Below are 27,727 nucleotides of genomic sequence, written 5' to 3'. Positions count from 1 at the left end.
TACATGACTATGAAATCTGGATAAAGGGAGCATATGATACGGAGTATGTTATATATACAATATACTGATATACTCTCATAGACTTGATATACCATCTAGACTAGCATAACTAGACATAAGATGTTTGTTTCCAATTAATTTTTGCAGGACTTGAGTAGCAAACCAAAGTAGCTTGTAGCCTTTACAGTAGGCTATGATCTAAGTAGCAAACCAAAGTAGTATCAATGGGATTTACTGTCAATAACACAGCTCGCTATCCCACCCAAATGCAGATCTAAAATATAAGCATTTGCAACATGGAATTATGGGCAGCTATACTGCTATAGGTATCGTTTTGTAATTTGCTCCTCTAATTCTTGGAATTCATAGGCATCATCAGCAGTGTATTCACCTGAATCAAGATAGAGTATAAAAAGCAAGGCCGATATAGAATCCGAGATAGATAGATAGATAGATAATCATTCAGATGCACCATTTATTATTCATTAAAATACCCACAGTACGAATAAAATATTAGAAATAGGCTTTACCAATTGAGTCTCTCCGCAGGGCAGTTAAATGAGCACAGCTGCAACAAAATAAACAAAGGAAATCAGAGATACAAAAATAGCCGGTGAGTAGTGAGTGCAGTTTATACGGAGTACTTTATAATTGCAGACAAAAACAAACTATACACTTTCTGGTTGCTTGGATGATTTTCCTTACTAGATAGATGATACAAGTAGCAATTAAGGGGTAAATAAAATGGGAAAGAAGAGTGACCAAAAGCAGATCATGAACGCGGAGCACCGCTGTATTCAACTTCACAGTAATCATTACTATTCTGATAGAAAATAATTTACCTTCCAAGAGCCTTCCCCATGTCTGCGCAGAGGGACCGAATGTAAGTACCTTTCGAACAGGTAACTCGAAATATTAAATTTTGCCTGCACCAATAGAGATGAAGTTAATGTGTGGAAATGACTCATTGAAAATCTCTTTTAGTTATTACTTCTACTCCTACCTTGCCATTATTTATTGCTTGTATGCATCAACTTCTTTAGGATGATCATTTGAAACCAGAATTTTTACTAGTCTTGGAAAGTGAGGCGTAAGACCATCTACATCTTGACCTCTTTAGACAGTAGACCCTAAAATGGTCGAAGAATACTAGGTCGGGTTTATATCCCTTTGGTCTTGAGCAACCCAAAGGAAAAATCACTAGTTTGCCAAATATTCATAGGGGCCCTTGAGACAAGAGCCCTTCAGGCAACTTTTCTCATTCCCCTCCCTTTCTCTTTCACGTTACTTTTATGTATTATACTTCTACTTTGCAGTTTCTTAGCCTAGGAGGAACCTTTTACTATTTAATACCTCTTCCAAGACTCCATGAAATTAGTTGACAACTTAGGACAGTGGCTAGAATAGTAGTTTTAGGGTTAAGCTCGGTTTTTATAGGGTCTTAGGCTAATTTTCTTTAGCCAATTTTCATCACCAATAAGTATCTAACACAGTGCAAATCAAGAACTGTTTCATTAACATGAGTTAAATAGGAAAAAGACAAGCTACAAAAATCAAGAACTGTTTCATTAACATGAGTTAAATAGGAAAAAGACAAGCTACAAAAATCTTTTAGCCGATGTATACAGTGTGAATCAAGAATTGCTTCATTAATTGATTTAAATAGGAAAAAGACAGAAGCTACAAAAATCTTTTCGTCGTTGTACAACTTTAACATTCCAGAGGCATGCATTATGTACTGAATACACTTCACCCATGGCAAACTCTATTTCTAATACCATGAGCAGTTCAACAGCCACAAAGGTAGTGACTGCCACTATTAAAGTGCAAGTGCAACAAGGAAAAGCCTGAAAGATAAAGATAACAGAAACAACATGAAAAATTACAGATAGAAAAATGCAGAAGCCGAGAATATAAGCGAGTAAAGCATTGATCATAAAGTGCACCTCCAAGCATGCAAGTAATGGGATATTGAATCCTAAAAACCTATTGATAAGTATCAGAATCCCCCTGCCTTTCTTGGACCTAGGTTCAAACTGACCTGTCTTGTAGGCTGCGTTCAATATCAAACTGAAATATTGAAATTCGTCGAGGTGAAAGTTCAATACTTTCTCCTCTCCTAGCTTTCTCATACATTTTTTCACCCCCAACCTATAAAATAAAACACAATGAAACAATTTCAGCAAAAACTTTCACCAGGAATAATATTACGGAATACAAGCTCAGAAATAACAGATAGCTTAGACTTTTAAGGGGTCATACATGTGCTTTTCGTAAACAACACACCACAAATCTTTCAAGAAATGAACTCAATATAAGCTGATTAACCCAATACGCAACGTGTTAGATTTCTCACATTAAGGACCCAACCCCCCACCCCCCCCCCCCCCCCCTCCAACACACATAGAAAATTAAAAAAATATACTGAGCCCCCTCCATCAATTCACGGAGTACATCAATCCAATTTCTAGAGCAATTTCTTCATTCACGGCTAAATATAAAACAATATATCCACCTTTTTCTAATGAACGTTGACTAAATGGTAAAATTGCAATTTTTTCCTTGCTTAAATGAGTCTACAGCACATACTTTTAGTATAATTATTTGCCTCAGAATTAAAAGTAGCCATATAGCTCTACTTATATTTCTTTGAAAGGTTAGGGTGACAAAAAAAGACTTTAACCAGGGAATGAGATAATTCCTACTACAGCCGGCAGGCCATTTAGCCTATAGGCTTCCCAATCATCAGCATTAAACGAAGGATACAGCAAATCTTGTGTAGGGAAAGCTACATTCTTGAAATCGTGTGTAGGGAATGAGATAATTCCTACTACAGCAGGCCATTTAGCCTGTAGGCTCCCCAAAAAAGCCAATCATCAGCATAAAACGAAGGATACAGCAAATCTAGTGTAGGGAAAGCTACGTTCTTGGAAGTAGGTTCAGAAAAGATAAAAAAAACTCGGGGGTTCGAGGGCAAGAATAAGAAAAGCCATTACATTTGGGACAATAATTAATGGGAGGAAAGACGGAGCTCTACGGTGTATCAGTGAATTGATCAGAAAACTAAGTTAATTTGTTTTACCATTACCAGCCTTCCATTAATTGTTGTGGAATAAAATTACTGAATGGGAGGCAAATTTCATCTATGTGTACACAACATCGAAAGAACATGTAAGCTACTTGAAGTATCCTCACTCAAAGAAGAACAGGGGACGGAAAGGGACAGTGGATTCCAAACCTTTCCAACTTTTGAATGACTTGGGGCCATTTGGCTTATTCAAAGGGGAAAGAAAATGGATACTTCCTCTCTCCAACACATATCTAAATAAAGGAAATGAGCCAATCACCCTTCTATCTGCAAATCCTCATACCCAAACACACTGTAAAAGAGTTCGGACTGCTGGAAAACTCAAGAACCTTAAAAAAAAGTTGCAGAATTGGCTATGAGCAATTTTATAGACATTATTCTCCTGAAATTCTTTTCCCAAACGCATAATTCAGGCATAAAGACCCACTCAAAAAGGTATTTTCCAAATACCTTTGCTGGTTGATACTAAACACTACACTACACCTAATATGTTCCTAGAAAGACCAAGGCATAAAGTAGAATATAGGAACTGATAAACAAAGGAAAATCTAGAATTTGTCAAACACCAGAATATTACTTAGAATAGAAGATGAATAAAAATGAATAGCAAAAAGAAGGATAAACAGCAAACCCATCTCACCCAACTTGACTCATATTCACTTGGGCTAGCAGTTAGCTTGCTTCTGGTTTAAGAAGGATGACTCCTATCTCCAAAACACCTAACTTGTTCTGTGAACTTTGAAGACTCAACCACCTTTTCCTGTTACAGAAAATAGTTCACCTTATCCTGTTTAATAGAACACGTGGAAGGATTCAGGTAGAATAATTTCAAAGAGAGGTTTTACTTCGTCTTCTTATCCAAAATTCTACTTTATAGAACAGTGCAGTAGGGAAGTTCTAAATTTAGATGTGTTTGGCGTTGGCCCAACCTACAAACTAGCCTCCTTCATCCTCTCCCTTTCCCTATCCCCCTCGCTCTGCCTTTGTCTCTCATCTAGCAACATACCCATCAAAGTTAACCATTCATTCAACTCCATCATCACCGAAAATTGATCTGAATTTTTTGGCATCCCAACATGCCAAGGTAACTTATTGATGGCATCCTCCAAATCTGAAAACACTGACTTGAAGCTGACTTGAAGCACCAGCAACAGAACCAATACAGGCAGGCTAAGCCCTCCATGCTTGATATTTCTAATTTTTTTTTTATCAATGGGAAGGGAGGAAGCTCAATAATCTTCAACTCCATGGGTAGGTTGGATCAGGTCACAAGCTGATCCGGATCGAATTGCATTCTTGACATTCAGAGTCAAATAAATAAAGGTTGTGTTCAATGTTACACGAAATGCGGGACCTAGGGAACGTGGTACGGAACGCGGAACGCTACGTCTAAGGTTCCCGGAACGTTGGTTTCTTTTTTTAATATAATTTTTTAATTAAATATTTTAATTAAGATATTAAATTCCTTAGCATTTTAATTATTAGTCATATTTTAATTAAGATATTTAGGACAAATTGTTTTTTACCACCTAAAAAAATCGAAAATTTGTTTTTTACCACCTAAAAAAAATAAAACTTGTATTTTACCACCAAAAAAAAAATTAAAATTTGTTTTTTTACCACCTGACAAATGGAAAAAATAGATAAAACCGTTATGTGGAGGGACACAATAACGGTAATATATCTGATATTTTTTCTTCTTCCACGATTTCATGTATTAACTTCATTCTCTTCCTCTACTTCATTCTTTTTATGAATTCACATGATTTTTTCTCTCATTAATTCACAAAATTAACAAAATTCAATAGAAATGAAGAGAGGAGGGTAAAGGAGTTAAAGAAAATAGCAGAGGAGTGTAAAATTGGAGGAAAATTGAATTAGTAAGCCCCACATAACGATTTCATCTTCTTTTTTTTCTGCTTTCAGGTGGTAAAAAACAAGTTTTAAATTATTTTTTTAGGTGGTAAAATACACGTTTTAAGTTTAGATGGTAAAAAATAAATTTTCGATTTTTTTTAGGTGGTAAAAAACAATTTGTCAAGATATTTATTAACTTTATATGGTAGCTTGAGCGTAATCACTTTGAAGGAGTATTGGTGTTATGACTGATATAGTCTGCTACTACCAATCTTACAGAAAAAAGGAAGCCCAAAGTAAATGAATTATAGAAAAATGTGATATGGGCTTTTAACCAACAACCCAACACTGTTGAAGATAAACCTAAAAAGCATCCATCTGCCAACTCCCCAGAAGCATGAAAAAAGGAGAGAGAAAAACAAGGTTTTGAAAAAAGAAGGTAAAAATATGGAAACAACGTGATTCATCTCCTTGACTCCTTCCTTGTCAACTCAACGCCATGACCATAACTTAAGTCATGATAGCTCATCGACACTCTCTTCTCTCCTCCCTCTCACATATACCATTGGTTCGCCGAACCGGATCGTGTACCGCAGCGAACCGGGACGATTGAACCCAGGTCGCGGAAGGGGGCTCAGTTGTGTTTGGGAATTCAACTTCTTCATTTTAGTTATGAAAATTGAAACTCTTATATTCAATTCCAAATCCAGTTTGGAAAACACAAAATTCTAAGTACATCATTTCAAATTCAGTATGTTTGAAATATCTTTGGAATTTCAATTCCAAAATGAAATATAATAGTTTACCTCTAAGATAATGACAAATTGGATAATGGGAGAAAAAATCAGTAACTTAAAATAGAAGGGACTGAAGATGGTGAAATTGATCTATTCCCTCTGGAACGGCGGACGGCGAACAGTGGCCAATCACCGTGCTGGTTGAGGAGAGTAAAAAGGGTGTTTGGGAGAAAAGATAGAAAAATGGAGTTTTTTTTCTTTTTTTTGAATGGCACGTTAGGCAAAGAGAGAGAGATAGGGGCGATTACCTTTAGATGGAGTGTAAGTTTAGTGGAGTCCAAGACAGAGAGATATGGCAACTACCTTAGATGGGAAAATTGTCCAAGGTTCTGAAATGTTCCGTTATTTAGGATCTATTATCCAAAATGATGGGGAATTGGATGGCGATGTGGCTCATAGAATCAAAGCACGCTGGTTAAAGTGGAAAATCGTCACGGGGTTCCTATGTGATCCAGGCATGCCCCAAAGATCCAGGCATGCCCCAAAGATATTCCTCTTATCTTACTTTCATTAATTCCACTTTCTTCCTCTTCATTGTCTATTCTTTTAACTTCCCGCTCCTTTCTGGTTTGATTTGTCACAATGACGATCTCCTATGACGATTCATGTTAGCCGACCCCAAATCATTTTGGAAATTGGAACTAAGGCTTTGTTGTTGTTGTTGTTGTTGTTGGCACGTTAGGCAAACATTTTATTGAGTCAAACCATCTATGATGCACAGAAACGAAAAAAAATCAACACCCTGCCGTCTTTGAAACGTGTTTCTAAACGGCTAAAAACAGTGTCCTTTTTCGTGAAACGTTTCTCAAATTGTCTTTGGGGTTTATAAGTTTGTTTCCCTCTTTGCAAATGTAATTGGGCCCGGAAGGGAGATGAAAAAACCATGAAAATGGTTGCATCCGGAAAAAAAAATATGAAGGAAGAAGAAAGTACGAATATAAGCTTGTAAAGAAAGAGGGTGTACGCCTCTTGTACAACAGGAAGGGTTTATTCTTTTTTTACATTTATTGTAATAATTGTGACAATTTATTTGTGTACTACAAAGTACTTCGTATTTTCTCACCTATATTTTATTCCCTCCGTCCCATATTAGGTTTTATACTTTCCATTTTTATCAGTTCCGGATTACTTTTTACACTTCTATTTTGGAAAAGACCCCACAATTATTTCAATGAAAATTTGTTATTTACTGCCTAGTTTGTTACGGAGTTTGTCAATTACTATCTAGTTTATAAAGTTCTCAATTACCACCTACATTTCTAACTATTGATGTCAACTTTTACCTTAGTCCATATTCCCGCCAATTAGTCCACTGGTGATTCAATAATTAACCCGTAACTATAATTTCATCACTTTAATTAATTAATAAAAACAATGTCAAAATTAAATTTCAAAAACTCCCCAAAATAAAAAAAATAAAATCTAAATATCGATTTTTTTCGAAATTGATTATTTTGGATTTTTATTATATTATTATTTTTGGGTAATTTTGAGGAAAATCCAAAATGATCAACCCCCAAAAAAAAAATATCCCAAAAAAAAAATTGTTTCCGTTTTACATTTCCGTACAACCTAACAAGGCATACATACTCGAAGTCATTAACATTCCATCACGCAATGAGATGTGCCAAAATGATTACAATAAAAGAATCAAAATCATTCTACATTCGATCAATGGCGAGAAGCCTTCAACCTTGTGATTAATAGTATGAAGCAAGTTATACATTCGATCAATGGCGAGAACGAGAAGCCTTCAACCTTCAGATTAAAAGAATCAAAATCATTCTACATGTTGCTGTACGAGATGAATTCGGACAGCCCCACTTGACGTGCCATCTGGACCTGAAGCAGCTATCTGCAACTAAAGTCGACCCATTACCATGTCGCACCACCATCCCAAGCCCAACACCAGTTGCATCACCTATATGTACGTCTTTGTTCATCTTTAACCACCCATCTTACAGAGAAAGCCAACAACCCACTCCTACCTAGGGGTGTGCACCGGTCCCAAACCGGTCCGGTCCGGACCGGAATTCAACTTTTTCTATGTCCGGAGACCGGACCGGAATAATTCCGGACCAGTCCGGTCCGGTCTTGATTATACCGGATCAAACCGGATTTTGACCGGTTGGACCTGTTTATTGAGTTTTGCCGATCTTCTATAAAAAAAAAAAAAAAAAAAATTGATTTCCTTCAACCTAATTACAAACTTGAATAGCTGAATCTTATATAACAACAAAAAATGTTAAAATACAACATTGAAAAATTGAAAACAAATTATTGATAAAAAATACAAAACTAAAAAGATAAACTAACCATATGCTCTTAATTACTCGTATGTGCTCAAAATAAAAAAAATAAAAAAATTAATCAAATTAAATTTGAGCATTCTTTAGATCTACTTACTAGGCTCAATTGCCCACAAATAAAATACATTATTTGCAAAGGGAATTTGTCTTTTGGTCAATGTTCACCTATACATCAAGCTTAAAATCATCGACACAATTTGCACGTTTTTATGAGATTTCCTATAACCGCGGAGACTTGGATCATATGCACATGACTGTTGACGGTGACGGAGAGGACATGCTGTGGAGGAGGAGAGGGCGAGAGAGATGAGAGGCCGAGAGAGATGAGAGGAGGAGATCGGAGATGATGAAGAGAGAGACTTTGACTCTGTGAGAGTGTCTGTGGTTATGTGAGTGAGAATAGAGGAGGAGAGAGAATAGAGGAGTGTTGAGATTTAGTGCGTGAATTGTGGGAGTAGTGGAGTACAGGACTTACATCTCCATAAAGACTTTTAAGTTGAAAACTAAAATAAAAATATGCGAAGTACCTATAATCCGGATTTTTTGTCCGATCCGGTCCGAAATCCGGAATCGTGATTTTTCTTAGTCCGGTGTCCGGACCTGAATATCTACTGGTCCGGATCGGACTGGATAATTCAGGTTCGGTTCCGGACCGGATTCAGGTTCAGGTCAATTTATGCACACCCCTACTCCTACCCATACACTTGTGCCCGATGTATAAAAAGGCAAAAGGCGTACCACGACTATTTGGAGTTCCCCAGCGCCTTAGACGCGCCTTGTTGCGCCTCATTGAGGTGAGGCGCCCCTAATAAAAAAATAAAAAGAAATTGTTAAAAAATGGTGTGCTCCTCAATGTGTGTCTTAGGTGCGCCTCATCATAATCGCCTCGCCCATACTTTAAAAGACCCGACTCCAAACGCCTTTGCGTCTCAGAGCCTTGAGGTGTGCCTTTCCTTTTTATACATTGATGTTAAAGACAAATGTTCCATCGTGCACAGGCTTCAAAAATTGGTAGCAACCACGCAATCCAGGGAACGAGTACAGAACATTCGTAGCTCCTCCTTACTGATCCTTCCGCCACCCGTTCGAATCTATCGGTAAACAAGGTGGACAAAGCCTCTAGTAGGCCCAAGAACTAACTATGTGCCCATATCTCATGAGCCGCCACACAATAAAAAAAAAAGGAGCCCATAATGGTTTCACTATCTTCACAACACACACAACATACCAAGTCCGCACCGAGTCAACAACAACATGTCGCTAATGGAGTCTCTCTTTAACGACAAGGCTTCCCTTACATGCTCTCCAAATGAATTGACAGAGTTTCGGAGGGGCCACAAACTTGTAGCCACTAGCCACAATTTCTCCTCTGGCACCAAAAAACAATTTCCACGATCGGTGATGCCCAAGATGCGACAACCAGTAACCTTAATTTACCGTGAAAGAGACCTGCTTTGTCGGCCATTAATACAATAATACCTCGTATCTTGCGGAAATAAGTATGAGATAGGGATGCCCATAATTAACACTCTCCTGTCTCATTAAGCTTCCCCCTAACTGCAACTTCTTCCTATCCTCCCTTATCAAAATCAATGAGAGCAGCCACCTTCAAATTGAAGGTATCATGGTTCATATTAGGTGTTGGTACAATCGATTTATAATCACCATATAACCATGTTTCATCCCACAATCCATGCCAGCACCATTAACCGCACACCATTTAATGCCGCCGAGAAGGAGTGACTTAGAACCCCAAATACTCCTCCATGTATCACTTTGATCATATCCACATCTAGCATCAAGGAAAATGCTCACCTTCAGCACACAAAATGTAGTTGGACACCTGTATCATTATGTAATCTCCACAATTGTTTGACAAGTGCCGAATTGAAGCAACATCCCTCCCCTCAAAAAGTCAACCCCCCCACCTTCATTACTACCAACACATAAACCTTGCGCAAAGCCTCTAACTATTTCGTATTCTTTTTATTCTCCTAACATCAATCTTTGTCTCCATCAAAAAGACAATCACCAGACAATCACCGGCCTATCCCTCCCCCACCTATCATGGAGGTCGTACCTGTCCAACCTATGTTGCTCAGACACCGGTGTCGTGTCCGACACGGGTGTCGGAGTATCTGACACTCCGATCCAAATATTTACCGACACTCCGACACGGTCAAAGGAGTGTCTTGACTTATTTTTTAGACACGGGTCCTTTATAAAATGTCGGGTAAAAAATCGACACTTTTTATAAAAATATAAAATAGTTAATTAAATATAAAAAATTGAAGATCAAATGATTAATAAAAGTTTAAATTAAGATTAAAAATACGATAGAAGTTTAAAAATATGATACAAGATTAATAAAAGGGTTTAAAAAATGGATAGAATTGAACAGTCCTAAAGGGTTTAAAAGTTCTTTAAAAAAAATTAAAAAGTAAATAATAAAAAATAAATACAGAAAAGCTGAAAGTTGAGATATTTTTGGTAAAGATATCACGTGGGTGTTCCCACTTCCCCGCTTCCCCCACAAAACCCACAACCTAGTTTATTATTAATCGTAAAAAAGAAAAAAAAAAAAAAAAAAAAAAAAGAAGAAAAAAAAAAAGGTACAAAGCCCAACCAGTCAACCACCACTCCCACAAAACAGAAAAACTAACGGGAAGAAGGAAGAAGACGCCAAGCCATAGCCATGGCTGATACAAGCAGTGAATTATCGATGAAAACAAGAATAAAAGAGTGCATGTTGCTCGATTTTTCTTCACCAACAAAAGCCCTAATATATTTTTTCTTCTCCCGCCTTCCCCGACCTCCAATTGCTAGATCTAGGGTTTCGAAATCTTCAAGATCCAGTTCCATAGGTTTTGGGTAAGACGATTTATTACATACGATGTATACATCTTGAATGACAAAATTTGAATTTTTTTACTCATTTTCTTTTCTCCACCCGATTCCGACACTGAATTTTGGACTCTTTTTCGACACCGGTGTCGACACCTCCCCGGACACGTGTCGACTGTCGTGTCGCGGGTCGGGTCGTGTCGACACCGACACACGTCGTCAGACGAAGTGTCGGAGTAACGTAGTGTCCAACAGTTCCAACTTAGGATTTTCGGTTTTTTCATGAAAGCCCCTGAGGTTTCACGATTCACACCAAATACACCAGCGTGTTTCAAATCACATAATATACCCCTATTTAAACTTATTTGCACCAAATGCCCCTAGACTTAAGTACTTAACGGAAGTCTAACACTGTTGGCCTTTAGTTTGAATTAACCCTTAATTAAAATAATTAACCCTTAATCAACCTAATTAACTTAATTAACCGTAAATTTAATCATTTTTTAATTATCTAATTTTCTTTTAATTAACTTTTTTTTCTTTTTTTTTCTCCTCTCCCCTTCCCTGATTCTCTCCCCGGGCAACTGCTCCTGCCCCGTTTCTCCTCTCTTCCTCCACCCACCGCCACCACCCTCCTCCTCTCTTCCTCCATCTGCTGCCGCGCCACCCGCCGTCGTTGCCCTCCTCCTCTCTTTCTCCACCTGGCACCTGCTGCCCTCCTCCTCTCTTCCTCCATCTGTTTCCCTCCTCTCTTCCTCCATCTGTTTCCCTCCTCCTCTCTTCCTCCATCTGCTGCCCCATCAAAAAATTAAGAGGAGATAGAAATGAGCATACGCTACAATGGAGAAAACGGTGTAAAATAAAATGCAAGCGAGAAACAACAGATTCAACGTTGTTCTCCGAGTCGCCATTGATTTGCTGAGGAGAGATTTCTGATCTCTCCACTTCGGATTTCAAATTTCCAGGGTTTTAATTCAGAGAATTTCTATTGTACACTGGCGATTGATTGATTGATTGAACAATTGAAATGTGTCCCTCAATCTCCACAAAACTCGGATTTTCGCTTGCGCTCTCTTCTTTGAGCATGAGTGTGATTTTTTTGTTTGTTTTTGCAAATGAAGAGTGTAAAAGTACGACGGGGTAATCAAACCGACGTGTTCTTAATCGAATTCAACCAATCAAAGTGCAGTTTTGTTGTCTCTGGTTAAAGTTCGGTGTTTGCCGTTTTAAAAGGACATTGGAAATGGTGGTGGTGGCGGCCATAGATGAACAAGAAAGCATGGGAGGGGAGATGACAGAGAAGAGAAGGACGGGGGAGAAAAAAAGAAAAGGAAAAAAAATTGAGGATTTGAGGGGTAAATTTTTTTTAATTAGAAGTAAAAGTAGATAATTATAGATGATTAGGAGTAAATTAGTTAATTTGGGGTTAATTTTTAATTAATTAGGTTTAATTAACAGATTTGGAGTAATGAGTTAACGGAATATAGGTAATTGATTCCATAGAGGGACTTCTCTCAGAACTTCCTCCTTAATGCTTCGCACTAAGCGTGTAAACAAAAGCATAGCTTTAGCCAGCACCATAAATGTTGGATTCTACAATAGAGCTGATCAATAACTTTATCGTTAGATTTCCGTTTGTAATAAGGTATTTGGTGCAAAATAAGTTTAAATAGGGGAATATTATGTGATTAGAAACATGCAGGTGTATTTGGTGCGTTTCGTGAAACCTCATGGGCATTTCCTGAAAGAACCGTAGGATTTTCATTGTTGTTCGCGGGGTTGGATAAGACCAACCTCCGCTATTGTTAGTGCTCTCCATAAGGCTAAGAGACTTAGACCGTTTCCATCCATCCTCACTATCAATCTCCACCAAATCCTTTCGTTTCCCACACAATAACTCCCTCTCTCCCGTACCTACTGTCCCAATCGTTCCCTCCCATTCACAACAGCCAACATCCCACCCCCACCGTGGTTCACAGAAGAAGCCTCGCTCCCACCATGTCTGACAGAAAAACCCCACTCCCATCATCCACTACAGCAAACATCTCATCCCCACCATGGCTCACATACCCCATCCCTCCTCCCACAACTACACAGCCTTACTCGAACCCCATACAGCAGCAGTTTCTCAAGATGGAAGCTCCACCTCCTTCGTGCCGGGGAAGTATACTAGACGTATTAGTACGATTTGTCTGTGGTGGAGTAGGAATGTCGATGTCAGTGAAAGAGAAACGTCCTCCAATTGCTTCGCCACTTCATCACCTTTCCGCGTGGATGTTGTTCTAGTCCTCTTTCCGACGAACAAAAAGTTTCTTGACAAATCTAAGTTTGCCTTTGGAGAAGATCATCCTTGTTCCCCATGATTAGCCTTCCATGATGATGCCCACAAATCATCAGTAAAGGCTAGTTTTATAGGTGTGTTCCCCGTGTACTCATCTCAATCATTCTCCCCATGGCCGAACATACAATAGAAGTAATAAAATAGGGGTAATATCTCATCTTAATGGTACTAATGATGGAAAAAGAAATGCATTTATAATGCACGTCAAGATCAAACCTTCACCTTTGAGTTGAGTTGTCCATTAGCGGTTTTCGAGTATCAATTAATTTCCTTATGCACGTCAATTTATTAATGTCAATAACATCTGATGACTCAACATCCATCCATGAACATACCCACCTTATTCCCCAATCCCCACCCTTTTAGCATTGGCAACATTATGACGTCCTCGTAAAGGAAAATCATAAGCCTTAATCCAGAACAGAATAGAGTGCAACAGAATTGTGGAAGGTTTAATATTACCTCTAATGTCGTTGAGAATCAAGGCATGTCAGTCAAAGGGCCATGGTTGATAGTCCATCATTTGCGATCGTTCCAATGATTAAACCGGAAAAAGTATACATTCTTCTCGATGCAATTAGCTTCCATGCCATGTTTAGGTTCCAGAGCTTTCTCAACATAGGAATTAGAGTGTTTGCATTGACATGTCTCGCCGTCCATGCCTTACCAATGAGCCCAACTAAACCCTATTTGCATCCTCTTCCTCTCCGTCAACCACCCAATCCACCTCCTTTTCGTCTTGTCCATTAGTATACGAAGATACTTTGTTGTGTTGATCATCATTTACTGAAGCCATAATTACCAAGAAACTCGAAAAATCGAGAACAATCCTTCGAGAAGGATAAACCCTAGCAGATCTAGAAAAACCCTTGCAAGAGAAACTTTAGAGGGAGGAAAAAGTGTTATAGAAAAATGGAAAATTTGATCTGAAAGGTACTAATGCTGGAAAAAGAAACGTATTCGTAGCAGTGAGCTAGAATTTACAAATGCCATGATAACAAATGTCAATTCAAATCCTTTACTATCAAGTCTTCATAAGCTATTTCAGAATTTGTAATTCTGGATCTGAAACTCTATCCAAACACTTGATTTGTCAAATTACGTCATTTAAATGAAATCATAGTTACCAAACACACTAAAAATATATTTTCCATGAGGACTTAGTAACGTATTGTTACTCTACGCATATCACATGTGCTTATTTGTGTGAAAAAACATTAAATTCGACTCCATAAACCATGAATACAGCGACATGTCTAAGTTTCTACAAGTTTTAATTGATAGTTGATGGCTATATCAATTGCCTTGAATATGCATCTAATGCATATTATGAAATATCAATTTATCAATAACCTATTCATGGCACAAAATACATAAAATAAAACGTGTACGATAGGCCTTAAAATTTAAAACAAAAACCCAATCTGAACCCATTGGCCAGCAACGGAATATTTGGTTATCAACCACAATTTCCTATCACAACCAAAAATAACCCAATCTTACGAAAGTGACTAACTCATAAATTACCCGAAAACGAAAATGAGCAACCCGTGTCCGACCTCACTGATTGTTCCAAACCTTCTAACCGTTATAGAGGACATTGGTTGTAGGTGGGGATAATGATAATGACCAGACTGCAAGTACCTGTAAGGATCATGATTTGAAGGAGCATCTACAAAAGACATATCGTTGGATTATGGATTGTTATTTCTCTTCCGGTAATTCTTATTCAAGTGAAGCTTTTGCTGGTATTTCTTGCTATTTCACTTCAGATAATTCTCATTCAAATTTCAAATTAAATCTTGTGCTGGTATTTCTCGCTCAATTTTAATTAAAAGCTTACCTGAATTCAATTGTGTTAGGAAAAAATTAATAATCTAGGAGACTATATGAGCTTTGTGGTACACCATGAGGGTATCATAAATGGCTCATCCATTCACATATTTCCAAGTTTTCCACCTCTCCTTTTGGAGAGCTTCCCCTTACAGAGACGTATCAAAATATGCACAAACTATAATACTATAGAATGCCTCATTGAAAATTTGAAGGAACAATTTAGCTAGATGAAGGGTTCATGTAGATGCAGAATTATTCATCAATTGTTTCCAATGTTAATACGCTTCCATGTGACATATCTTTCACATATAAATATAGCTAGAAGTCAAGAGCACATTTGATCATGCAATCAAGATGTCTTAGAAGCAATTTCAAAGTAAAATCAAAGATACATGATAGAAAGAGACTAACTTTGATTGCAGAAAACATAGGAGGAACTTGCCAAATTTCCCCAGTAAAGGATGCAGCAGCCTTTCTTACATCCTCATCCTTGATATGTTCCCATGGTTCACGTTGGATTACCTATATAAAAATGTTAAACCTAATGATATAGCAGATACAAAGATAAAGGATAATAAAGACCTACAAGGTGCATTTATTCTAGTTCCACCATACACAATAGATTGCGAGGCACAAAACTAAGATACTATCCCACAACAATTAGGTACTCTTTATATACGAGTAATACATAATGCAAAAGTGTCATAATATCACCCCCACAACTTCAAAATTCAAATACTACACTGGTAGCCACCCTTATTGTAACATCCAATACATTAAATATATTTATGGTAGGAAACTAACCAGCTTAAAGAAGAAAAAGATGGTGAGTACAATAGTTGAGTCTTACATGATAAAGGGGGAGTTTGTTAAAAAAAAAGGGAAAGGGAATAAACACCCTTCATTCCCTTTTTTATTGTTTGTTTGCCAATTTTAATCGTTCCCTTTACCCCTTTTATTCCCCCACTTTCCTCTACAATGATTTCCCACCCCCCTATAGAATCAATCTTACGCCCCTAAAGTCCAAACTCCTCCACTCATCTTCCTTAACCAACCTTAGACGCCATTTTTACCAACCTTAACCACCTTATCACACCACACCACCACCAAACTCCACCAACACAACGGCCGACACCGACGCCATAGCATCGAATTTCACTACCCAACCACCATCGAAAACCACCTAACCACCCCAAATACCACCGAGCCATCCCAAAAAATCCACCCACGAAAAACCACCCACTGATCATTAAAACCGCCCCACCCACCCGGAGACAACCCCTTATCCCCAACAACCGAAAAACCACCCACCGATCTCTAAAACCGCCCCACCCACCCGGAGACAACCCCGACACTCAATTTCTACCCAACAACCATTAGATCTGAAAGTTACCTTCACTTGAAAAGGAGAGAGTGAGAGAGGAAGGGCGGCGACCATATAAAAAAAACGCGGATGCGGTCGCGTTCGCGGTAAAGGTCGCGTTGTCGCGGAAACCGCTTGTAACGGAAGAATAGAACGGATCGCGGCTGACGCAGTGTGAATTTTTTGAAAAAAACCACAATAGCATATCTAAGCCTTATTATTACATTTTTAGTCTAAAAAGTATTATATCAACACAATATAACCAAATCTTTCCTAATATAAGTGAGTATTATATTTTGTGAACAAATAAACACACGAAATATCATGTTTCATAAACTACATAACTAATTACAAAAATATTGTTGGTCAATTTATGTAAAGAAACGGTGTAACGGAGAAAAAAACGTCTAACGCGGCGAGTCACTGTTACGTAACGGACGACGCGGGGAGAAGGACGTGAATTTTGTCAAACCGTAACGTAACCGGTTTTCGAGGAACGGCAAATCCAAAATAGGTTACAGAACGGCCGTTACGTAACGGAACGGCCGAGTTTTAATTCCATGGCGGCGACCAAGATTTTGCGGTGGTATTGAGTGTCGACTGTCGGGTTTTTGCAAGCTGGTTGTTGGGTGGGTGGTGTTGGTTGTGGGGTTGTGGGGTGGTGCGTTGGATCAGTGATAAGAAGTGGAGGTGGTGTTGTGTTGTTGTTGCTAGAATGAGAGAGAGATTATTTTTTGTTTTGTCTCCCTTTTTCCTCTATGAATAAACAACATATTGTTGAAATAATGGCTTTTAAAGCCTCTTACTCAATATGATTTATCATGTCGTTTAAATCCTCCCTTAATGCCTTGTAACTCCACCCCTTTAATGTACTCTTAATAAGGAGTATTTCATCTCATTAAGTGGAGGTTAGATACTTACATTTCAACTTTGGATTATCTTATTTTCTTTGAATAATCAATCCTATTTCTGACTCTTCATCTTATGGTTATTACAAAATTGTTATCTTTGTTATATATTTTCAGTTATGGGTCAAGTGTAACATATACAAAAATATCACATCCTACCCATAGCGAAAAACACTATTGAGCAATATCTTGTGACTCTTATCCTTCACATTCAAGTACATGAGTATGTGGGAGTGGTGCTAACCTTGGGCAACGAATCGGTCATAAACGTTTTACTACTTATTCTTTACCATATCTTATATGATTTATGTTTTGTTGTAGCCGTCTTTAACACTACATATTCCTTACACATAGAATTTGTGTGTTTTCCATTTCTTCCTCCCTCTTTCCCTTTCTTGATTTCGTTCCCTTTACCTAATGCAAACCCTAACTAAGTTAGACCACTATTCTAGCACAGAATTGAAGCAACAAACTCAAGACTAGTTTGAACACAAAAAGTGATAGCAATAATAAGGAATCATGTAGTCATTCTACTAGTTTACTAGTTTGCAGTAATCAAAGTAACTATCACGACCCATCATAAGGCAGGACTTATACTAGGCCGTATTGGTGACGGTGGTTGTGATAGCAAGGAAAACAATAGTCTCTAACTAGTTCACATTGGTTATAGGTGGTAGGACTTAATGTTTGGGACTTCATCAAAGCTAGCACAAGTTATTCACAATGGTGATGGTTATTGTTATTGTCATAATGATAAAACTGGCAATAAGAAATGTACAAGTAATATTCCTTCGTTCTATAAAGATATGTATCTAATACACTTGAAAACAGAAAAATTTTAAACAATATACTTAGATGGCATGTTGAGGTGTGTAATAATTTAAATAGACGGGATAAGTTGCAAAGATTGGTGAGTTAAGTTACAATTCAAAACCCTGATTTGGTTAAGTGCACTCATTTTTAATAGAGGATGTAACAGTGATATCAGTTATTTTATTTTATTTTTTTTGTGAGGAAGGGAGGGGGTGGGGGGGAGGGGTTGAGGACTTTTGTGGAATGAAGAAAGTATTAGGCTGAAATAGTGCAACTAGAACTATGTGATTTAAGAAACATAGTCGGTACCAAGGAACATCAGACAAACCGGTGAATCTGCATCCCAAGTGGAAGTTGCCTCCCCCAGACGGAAAATTCCACTGTAACCCTTAATCATACCCTGATATCTGCAGCAATAATATTATAATTCAGGAACATGTTTGATAGCCCAATGTCTATCAAAGAAACCACAGAATTGATATGACCAAAAATAGACTACTGAAAAGGCATTGTTTTGCTTGAAAACTAACTTGTCTGCCAATTTAGTAGCTTTCCCAATACAAACAATCAACAATCCGGTAGCCATAGGATCTAGAGTACCAGCATGTCCTACCTGTATCAGATACTTATTAGAGGATAATACACCATAAACGAAAGAGGCACAACAAGGGGCATAACATATAGAAAACGGGCAGACTACCTTTTTTACTTTAGTCAAACGACGCAGCTTGCCACAGACTGTGAATGAAGTCCAACCTGTGCAGTTCAAGTATCTTTTTAGCTTAGGTGTTATGACCCATATAATAAAATTTCTTGTTGGTTAACCAGCTAGCCAGTATTAAATTTCGGCCACATCACCGCACTCTATAGATTTCTAAGCTTACCTCATCCATGATATTGGGCCATGACAGCAACAAACCATTGGCATTGCCTGCGAAAGTGGTTCTGCGACAGTTATAACTGTAGGAGAGATAACTGTAGGAGAGATAATTGTAACTGTAAACCCCATCCATTTAAACCCCCGCCCAGCTTCAGTTTTATAACTGTAGGAGAGATAATTTTGTTCTTTCCAGCAAGCAGGTTCGGAAATGCCCACATATTTAAAATTTGTGTAAACAATAACTAATTACAATCTTAAGCTCATGATTTTTATCAAGGAAACAGCTGGAAATGCTAAATGCAACAGTACTTCATTGCTAATCATCAAGTTTACTACTATTATTCCAAAAGGTTGCTCTCAGATCGTGTAACAATGTTTAGTGGCATGGTATCTTATCATAAGCTCCACAGACAGCTGCATGAACTACTAGAATGTATTTTCAATAAGAAGTGGTGCTGATTGTAGGTGTTCTTAACAATAAAGCATAATCAATATATGCTGCCATTGAAGCCTGGTCAATAAAACTAACTGGCCAATAATTAACAAAGAATCAATGAAGCCTCCATATACACTAGACAGCTTCGCACTGCTTATTCTATGATCACAAGTTGGGGTTTAAAAAGAAAATTCCATAACCTTTTCCCAGGTGAACACAACACTGTTTTGAAATCCCAAATGACCAGCCAACCTCTCGATTTGTATCGAGATAAAACTTCAACTTGCCTCAAGAAAAAAGTCAAAGACAATCCTTCAAGGGCTATTTTATAATTCTACCTCCACCTTTAAAATGATATTCCCACCTTATAAACTAACAAGAGCCTTTCACATCCATCCCCCAGCCAGCACACATAAACGCACTCTTGCCTTTCGAGCAGTTTGTTGCTATACATCCACCTAAACGGCCCATACTACAGACGTACACAAGAAGAGGAAAAAGAAAGGCAGCTACACATGACAAAGAGGAAACAGAATCAGCACCTGAGCCAGAAGGGAGGGGAGAAACCACTTAGTGGGTACAGCCCTTGGTGTCATTAAAGCTTTTGTCTCATTGCAATTATAGTTGTATTTATGTCTTTTGTCTTATGCTAGCCTATGGTGTATTTAAAAGGGAGGAAGGGAAATAGAAAGGCATCTTGAGAGGGTATTGGTTAAGTGGGAGAGTTGAGGACCTCTCGAATGTTGTCAGTGGTGTAAACAAGATTTAAGCTTTATCCCTAATATAATTATTACAATCTTCCCTAATTTTGTTGTTATTTGAGTATTCTGTGTACCTGATTGTTAGGAACTCTGAGTTCCTTGCACTTGGTATCAGAGCAGGTGAATCATGCCGGCCTCAAACACTCAACGGCTAGATAATATTGACCAAGTAATATCGACCAAGCCATTGGAGATTTGAAGGAGCAACTCGACTCATTGGAAGGAAGGTTTGAGAACTTGGCTGAATCCATTGGAAGGATTGTAGCAGAAATTGTGGCTCAGCAAATGAATACCTTGAAGGAAACCCTGCACTAACAGACCAGAAAACAGGGAGGCAGAAGCACAAATAAACCATGATAAGGTGGAAGGAGCAATCTCTGAGTTAGAACGGAGGTTGAACCGTTTCCGGGAAACTCAAGCAGGCAGACGGCACAACTGACGACCCAGCAAGAGAAATTCCAACAGGAAATGCGGGAGCTTGTAACTGGGCTCTAGAAACCACCGCCCAACAACAACAACAAAGCAATTCACATCGGAGAATACTCGAGTGTTTGAGAAAGGTAAAGGGCACTGGAAGTACAGAAAAATAGAGATGCCTCAGGTCGAGGGTACGGACCCGGACGGCTGGATTTTGCAAAGCGAAAAGTACCTTACAGTGTTTAAGGGTTCTCACCAGAACTTAGTCATGTATAAAAGGAACGCCACGAGATGACGCTCCGCAACTTATTCAATCAAATGAAACTGTACAACTTTTAATGAACACAATCCACAGACAAACTTTTGACTTTTCATTACTCACAGGGTGCAAGATGGTTAGGTTACATGGATCAATTAATCATGTTGAATTATAACTAAATCTATTGTGAGCACAGTTTCATTTAATTTGCACAAACTTGATAAATAACAACATTAACTAATTGTGAGTCCGCATACATTGGCATTTGGCACCACTATTAAAAAAAAAATATAATCAGAATCAACGACGAAACAGAAACCCTCACCTTTAGGCTTGTTCACCAAAACAACAGTTCCAGCAAGACTATCCCATTTAGGAGGTAGTCCAGAAGTCCTAGATGCCAAAAAAGGTTGATCAACACCAGAAACTTGAGCATTCTTAGTAGGAACTTTCTTCAAACACTTAAAAAACTCCTCCACCTTCTTGTCAGATACATCCTTAATCCCACCCTCATTACTCTTCCCATCACTTCCTTCCTCAAAAAACATCAACCCTTTATCTTCCTCTCCATTCCCCAAATTATCCGCCTTCTTATTCTTCAGCTTCCCCTTAAAATCGCTTAAATTCGATTGCCCAGGTTCTAAAAAGGCCTTATCTAAACACTGATCAGGAAAATACTTCTTCTCCAATTGATACACCATCTTATAATGCTTATCCTTCTCCCAAGGAAAAGCCAAAGCATCATAGAAATACAACTCTTCTTCTCTCTTATGCAATGTTCTAGGCTCAACAACTTCAGGCCTCAATTCGACAAATTCTGCTTTCTCCCTCATCTTCTTTCTCTCATCATCAGAATCATCACCATACATCCTCTTCTCCCTCTTCTTGTAAAACTTCCTTTTACTTTTGTCCATCCCCTCAAAACTAGTGGCACTATTCACCTTATTGAACCTGTCGTTTTCATTCTGCGTTAGCTTCCTGTCAACCCAGTCCTCAAAACTGAGTTCAGGGGAGAATGGGTCTGGCTCGGGCGAGTCGGAATCGGAAGACTCGTTGGGTTTTGAACGAGGGGGAGGAGAGAGCTTGGTCGGGGAACCTCGGGGAGAAGGGTGGGAGATAATCATGTCGTATTGAAGAGGATAAGGCGTTGGAGGTGAAGAGAAGGGTCGAATTTGAGGGAACAGAGGAAAGAAGCATTTTGTAGGTCGGAGAGACTGGAATTGCAGGCGTTTTGAGGAATGGAGGAGGAGAGAGAAGTGGGAGAATTGGAGTGATTTACAGGCCGCCGCCATTGTTGTTCTTCTGGTGGTGCTTCAGTTTATCGTTAAGGCCGCGCGATGACCCTACCATGGGTTTCACAAGGAATTGAAGGCAAACCAGATATGTAACCCCCAGTTGAACAATTTAGTGCACGGCTGCACTGTTTGGTCAAATTTCTGAAAAACAAGTTGGATTTGTTAAAATTAGGACGTTAATGACCCGAGTATTCTCGTGAATTACTCGATGTCCGGCTTGCTAAAGCTCGGATCGAGATCTTAACAACTTAAGTTTGAGCTACCCTAGGCTCGGCTCAAAAACTCATGAACAAGCTCGAGGTTTTTAAGAATAATCTAATACTCCCTCCGTCCCATAATATAGTGCCCGTTTGACCAAAATCACGGTTATTAAGGTAAAAGATAACATTGATAATAAAAACAATAATGATTTGTACTTTCAAGATAAAGTACATGTTAGTTGGCAAAAATGGAGAGATAAATTATAGATTAAAGGTGTGTACATAATAAATAGGCCTAAAAAGGACAAAAATCAAGCACATGGATTGAATAAAAGTCAAAAAGTACAATTTTCAAAGTAGAAATTAATGGTTTAAAATAGAAATAGGCACATCATTTAGGGACACCATTTTAGGAAAACAGGCACTATATTATGGGACGGAGGGAGTATCTATGGATTTTTGGATAAAATCACCTTAGAAAGTTAGGACTTTTGAAATAACCACCTTATAATTTTATTTTATTTTAAATAACCAACTTAAATTTACCAACTTTAAGAAATCACCACCTTTATTCAACTTTCGTCAAATCTTCCGTTGTGGGGCTCACATCTAACGTCTATATGCACGCGATGCGTGCGAAATTATTAAAAAACTTAAAATTACGTTGTTACAATAATATATCACAACAAAAAATCAAAATTTCATTCCTCAAGTGGAAAATGTTCGCAATTGTTCCAACAAATCGAATTCATAAATGGAAAATGTTCAACAGGTTCGTCAAATTAACTCATTTCCCTCTCAAATCTATGAATCTATTTCAATCAATTTCATTCTTAGAGATGACATTGGTCATGTCCGGAGCCTTAAACTGCTTTGCGGCCTGAGTTTGAAGTTGTGAGCTCAAATCTTCAATCTTAGCTTTACCAAAGATAACATTACCAAAGAAAATATATGTATCTGGTGTTGGGCTCTTGAAGACACCAGGCTTTGAAATGACAAAAAAAATTACCCTTGATTGTTGCTGATTAATTATCAATCACGTAAATAATATATAAAAGGTAGTGGAAAAACGTAAATAATACATATATAAAAAAGGTAATGGAAATCACATACTCCATAAATAAGGCATTACCATATAATGGCATAGTCGATCAGTAGCAATTACCATATCATGGCATAACTAAGTAAGGATCATGGCATAATTAAATTACCATATCATGGCATAACTAAGTAAGGATCATATCATGGCATAGAATAAGGCCATAAATTACGCCATAATCACTTAGTAGCAATAAATTATGGCCTTATCATGACATAGAATAAGGCCACAAATTACCCCATAAATAAATTCTAATTAAGTAAATAATTTTAACTAATTATTCTCTTTGACTAACTTTACATAACTGACATGATTTACAATAATAAGAATATATCACCATGTATTCTAAACAAAAATTTAAACCAGAAAAAAAAAATCACTCCATATATTGTTTAATAGTTAAAATACAAATACAGAGTATTGAACAATAAACAATTCAATTTCTGTAGCAAAAAGGATTAAAAACTATAACTTAAAAAAAAGAAACGGCTTGTGTTTTGGCAATTGTATTATTTTCCATATATAAATTTGCAAAAAAACAAACCCAGGAAAAAATCAACTTCCAATTCAGAATAATTTTCGATAATATGCAGGAACATAAATTATGAACAAATGAATATATTGATGATAAGATATTAAATTTCGACTACCAACATAATCAAACGACTCTTTTTTTTACGGGATAATCAAACAACTTCAATACAAACAAATGAAACACTCTTTGATTTCATAATCTCTTTTAAGCATTTTATCAAACACCTAACATGCATTGAGAATCTCAACTGAATCTTGTTATTGTTCTTCATTATTTACAACGCTAAAGATTGAATTGAGCGCTTAGTTTGAGATAGATGTAAAACCCAGATTCTTGAAGCAAATAATTGCAAAAAATAAAATAAAAATGGAAGTGATGATCGAATTTCCCAAAAAAGTGATCGAAATATTTGGATATGGGGTTATTTCGCAATATTAGCAAAACCGTTGGTGTTTTTGTTGAAAATAAATCTCTATTATATTCTAGAGAGGATTCAGAGTTCGGACAGGTTTATTCACAAATTGAATGGATTGGAAGGATTCTAGAGAAGACTCAACTTTTTTTTTTGACGCGATAAGTAGTGCAATCAGGCTCAACCATCCACCCAGATGTCAGCACGTACTTGAAGAGTGAATTTCTCGTACTGCCGGAGTCCGGAGAGCATGCGGCTAGTGATGGCTCGCTGATGCCGCTCCCGCAGCTTCATTTTCTCCTTTACTTTTTCCCTCTTTATCCTACCTTTTCCATCTCCGCTTTTGGAGGAATTTTGTAGGTGACGGCGAAACCTCGAGACCGCGGTTGGTTTGTGGCTGCGGTTGTGGCAGAGAAATAGATGGTATTGGTGGGAATTTGAGTGAGAGAAATTGTAATGTTAGGGATTGGGCTAGGGATTGAGAGCTATATGCATAAAATTGTCACTTTTAAAATGATTAGGTTTGTAATTCAATTAAATTGTAAGATGGTAGAGGGTAGTTTAGTCTTTTTAAAAGGGGACACCAAAAGCGTGATTACAAAAATAACCCTCCCCTCTTCCTTTATATAATAGAGATGTTCCTCCACTAACAAACCTTGTTCCAAAATAAAATCTCCAAAATCCGCAAATTAAATCAATTTCTCTTCCAATTTTTCAAGTACATTTCATCAGCAAACAAATTTCGGCAATTTCCCCCAATTATCATAAGGTGCGCATGGTGAAGCAGGTAATTTGTAAAAATTTGAAATTAGGGTTCTTCGTATGTAAAATTTGGGATTTTTTTTTTTCAATTTGGGGTTTTAAACTCAATTGATTGTTGCAGGTTGATGGACCATGTGATTATTGTTATTGCGGAGCTCCTATGTCAATGCTAACTTCTTGGACTCACAATTCGCGTAGAAAATTCATTGCTTGCAAATACTATGATCGAGAAATGGAAACAATTAGGAGATGCAAGTATTTTTGGTGGCTTGATTTGGATAGCATTACATGGCAGAGGGATGTCATAAACCAGATATTGTTGGAGAAAAGATTGATGAAAATCGAGATGAATGCTATGAACAAAGAGATTGAAGAGTTTAGCTACCCGAAAAGGAGGTTCATGAATGAGGTGGGAAAGCACAATAAGAATGGTGGAGCATATCATATGGTACTACTCATGAGTTGCTTGATGTTTGTAGTTATTGTAGTTACATTAGTGGTTTTAAGTAGTGTTAGGATGGTATTCAAGTATTATTACGATAAGTAGTTTCATTAGTGATTCGAATTTAAGATGTTGTGATCAAATGCTTTTGTCTTTTGTTGGAAAAAATGTTGCCGCCTTTGATTGAATCATTGAATGAATATGCTTGTCTTACCTTTTTGTTGTCATTTCGAACCGTAACTTCCTAATTCCGGTAAAGTCACTCATAAAATCAGTCAATTTTTTAAATTTTAAAGGATGGTTGAAAAGAAATGGCCTATCTTTATTGAATTGGAAACGATCAAAGATTGATTAATCAACATAGAGTAATGAAGAGGCAAATAAATTGCTACAACTCAAAACTTTCCAATTTCGGTATAGTCCCTCATAAACCCGTGAAATATTCAATACTTAAAGGATGGTTGAAAAGAAATGATCAATCTTTACAGAATCGTAAACTATCAAAGATTGATTAATTAACACGGAGTAATGACATGGCAAATAAATTGCTACAATTGTGGTAAATCTTGTCATTCTCTCTTACTTTCTTAGTAAGTTTGTACGTTAACCGGAGTTGTACCCTAGCCATTGTATAATTACTTGTTCAACACCTACTCGGGAATGTGTTCCACTCTTAAAAAGCAAACTAATGTAAACCCAAACTAACAAAACAACCAAAGTTGACTTACCGAAGTCAACCTAAGTCAACTTTAGTTGTATTGCCTCTTCTAACCTGATACAACAACGGTAACAGCTACAACAACTCAACAACACAACAAAAAATCAACCAAAGTTGACTTATCAAAGTCAACCTAAGTCAACTTTGGTTGTATTGCCTCTTCTGACCTGATACAACAACAGTAACCGCAACAACAACTCAACAACACCAGGAGGTTGTGATGCCTGGAATATTTATTTGTTTTAATTACGACTAAGAAGTATAGATTATTTTCTGACGCTTAAATATAATTTAATAGCTCAATTAATTGGAATAAACATTTAAGTTTGTAAATGGAAAATGTTTCTAATTTAAATAATTAGAATCCTAAATATTATGGGATAATTAAATCATTAAAATATAGGATATTTGTGGGAAATACCGTAGAGAATTTTAGTTAATAATAATAATAATAATAATAATAATAATAATAAAGGAAAATAAGAAAGAAGAAATAGTGGTCTTAGACATTTTCCACCGACATCAAAACTCATATTACCCCCTTCATTTCTATAACTCTTCATTTTCGTCTCAAAAGAAACCACTCAAACTCACTCTCACTCTCACGTTCACTCTCTTCTCCCTCACGCCATATATATATATATAACCGTCGATGCAGCTTTCCGTCTGATAGGATAAATTCGTATCACCTAATCAAAGATAAACCTAAAATCACTACTACATAGTAAGGGAAGTCAGGATCGAATCCACAGGGAAACAACGTTCTTTCTACTACTAAAATAAAGGTCTAGACTATTAGTAAAAAGTAAATGAGTTGGTTTGAGTAATTAAACTACGACAATAATTAAAAAAAGAGATTTCAATAATAAAAGGCCTAGGGTGTAGGTTCACCGATGAACAATATTTTGTAGGGGAATACAGTTAAACATACATAACATGTGCGGAACATCCCCAAAGCCAGGAAACATGTATAAAGCACAGTTTAAGCAAGCTTACATTCGAAGCGTGTGTTCTCGAGTATTGTATCAACGAACACTAACAAAGAACTCCACTTTTTGTTCCTCTACTTGGTTCACTGACACGTTTAGATCCATCTTGATTATTGTAGCTTAGACAATGCACAAGATTTTTGCTTTTCGGGATGAATAGTTTTTCAGAGAGAAAAACTGAAGAACGTAATTTTGGGAATTAGGTTTAGGTTAGATTGGAAACTGATTGTGTGCTGTGTGTGGAAATAATATAATTAACCTAATTATATTAATGATGTAACCGGCCAAAGACCAAATGATATAACCATCATACGATACGATTATTCGTTTCGCCCAGCTTACGTATATTCGCGATACTATATACTT

General features: G+C 37.4%; 1 protein-coding gene across 2 annotated transcripts; it reads right to left on the bottom strand.

Annotated features, from left to right (window-relative positions):
* On the bottom strand, nucleotides 1-22,347 carry LOC110805626 (uncharacterized). Of its 2 annotated transcripts, XM_056840344.1 has the most exons (9): nucleotides 21,235-22,347; nucleotides 18,857-18,912; nucleotides 18,687-18,769; nucleotides 18,485-18,563; nucleotides 15,484-15,594; nucleotides 2,042-2,151; nucleotides 843-926; nucleotides 531-568; nucleotides 1-391 (listed from the first exon to the last, which is right to left on the bottom strand). In XM_056840344.1, the coding sequence occupies exons 1-9, from the start codon at nucleotides 22,199-22,201 to the stop codon at nucleotides 321-323; spliced, it is 1,599 nt and encodes a 532-aa protein (XP_056696322.1). In that variant the 5' UTR covers nucleotides 22,202-22,347; the 3' UTR covers nucleotides 1-320. The 2 variants fall into 2 exon arrangements, with proteins under 2 accessions (XP_056696322.1, XP_056696323.1); XM_056840345.1 differs by lacking the exons at nucleotides 1-391; nucleotides 531-568; nucleotides 843-926; nucleotides 2,042-2,151 and adding an exon at nucleotides 14,759-14,908 and having other exon boundaries at nucleotides 21,235-22,339.
* Nucleotides 22,348-27,727: the final 5,380 nt, after the last annotated feature.

The sequence above is a fragment of the Spinacia oleracea genome, chromosome 3 (genome assembly GCF_020520425.1).
Source record: "Spinacia oleracea cultivar Varoflay chromosome 3, BTI_SOV_V1, whole genome shotgun sequence".
NCBI classification, from domain to species: Eukaryota; Viridiplantae; Streptophyta; class Magnoliopsida; order Caryophyllales; family Amaranthaceae; genus Spinacia; species Spinacia oleracea.
The sequence above is the reverse complement of the archived record's forward strand: the minus strand, read 5'-3'. Positions and strand labels throughout refer to the sequence as shown.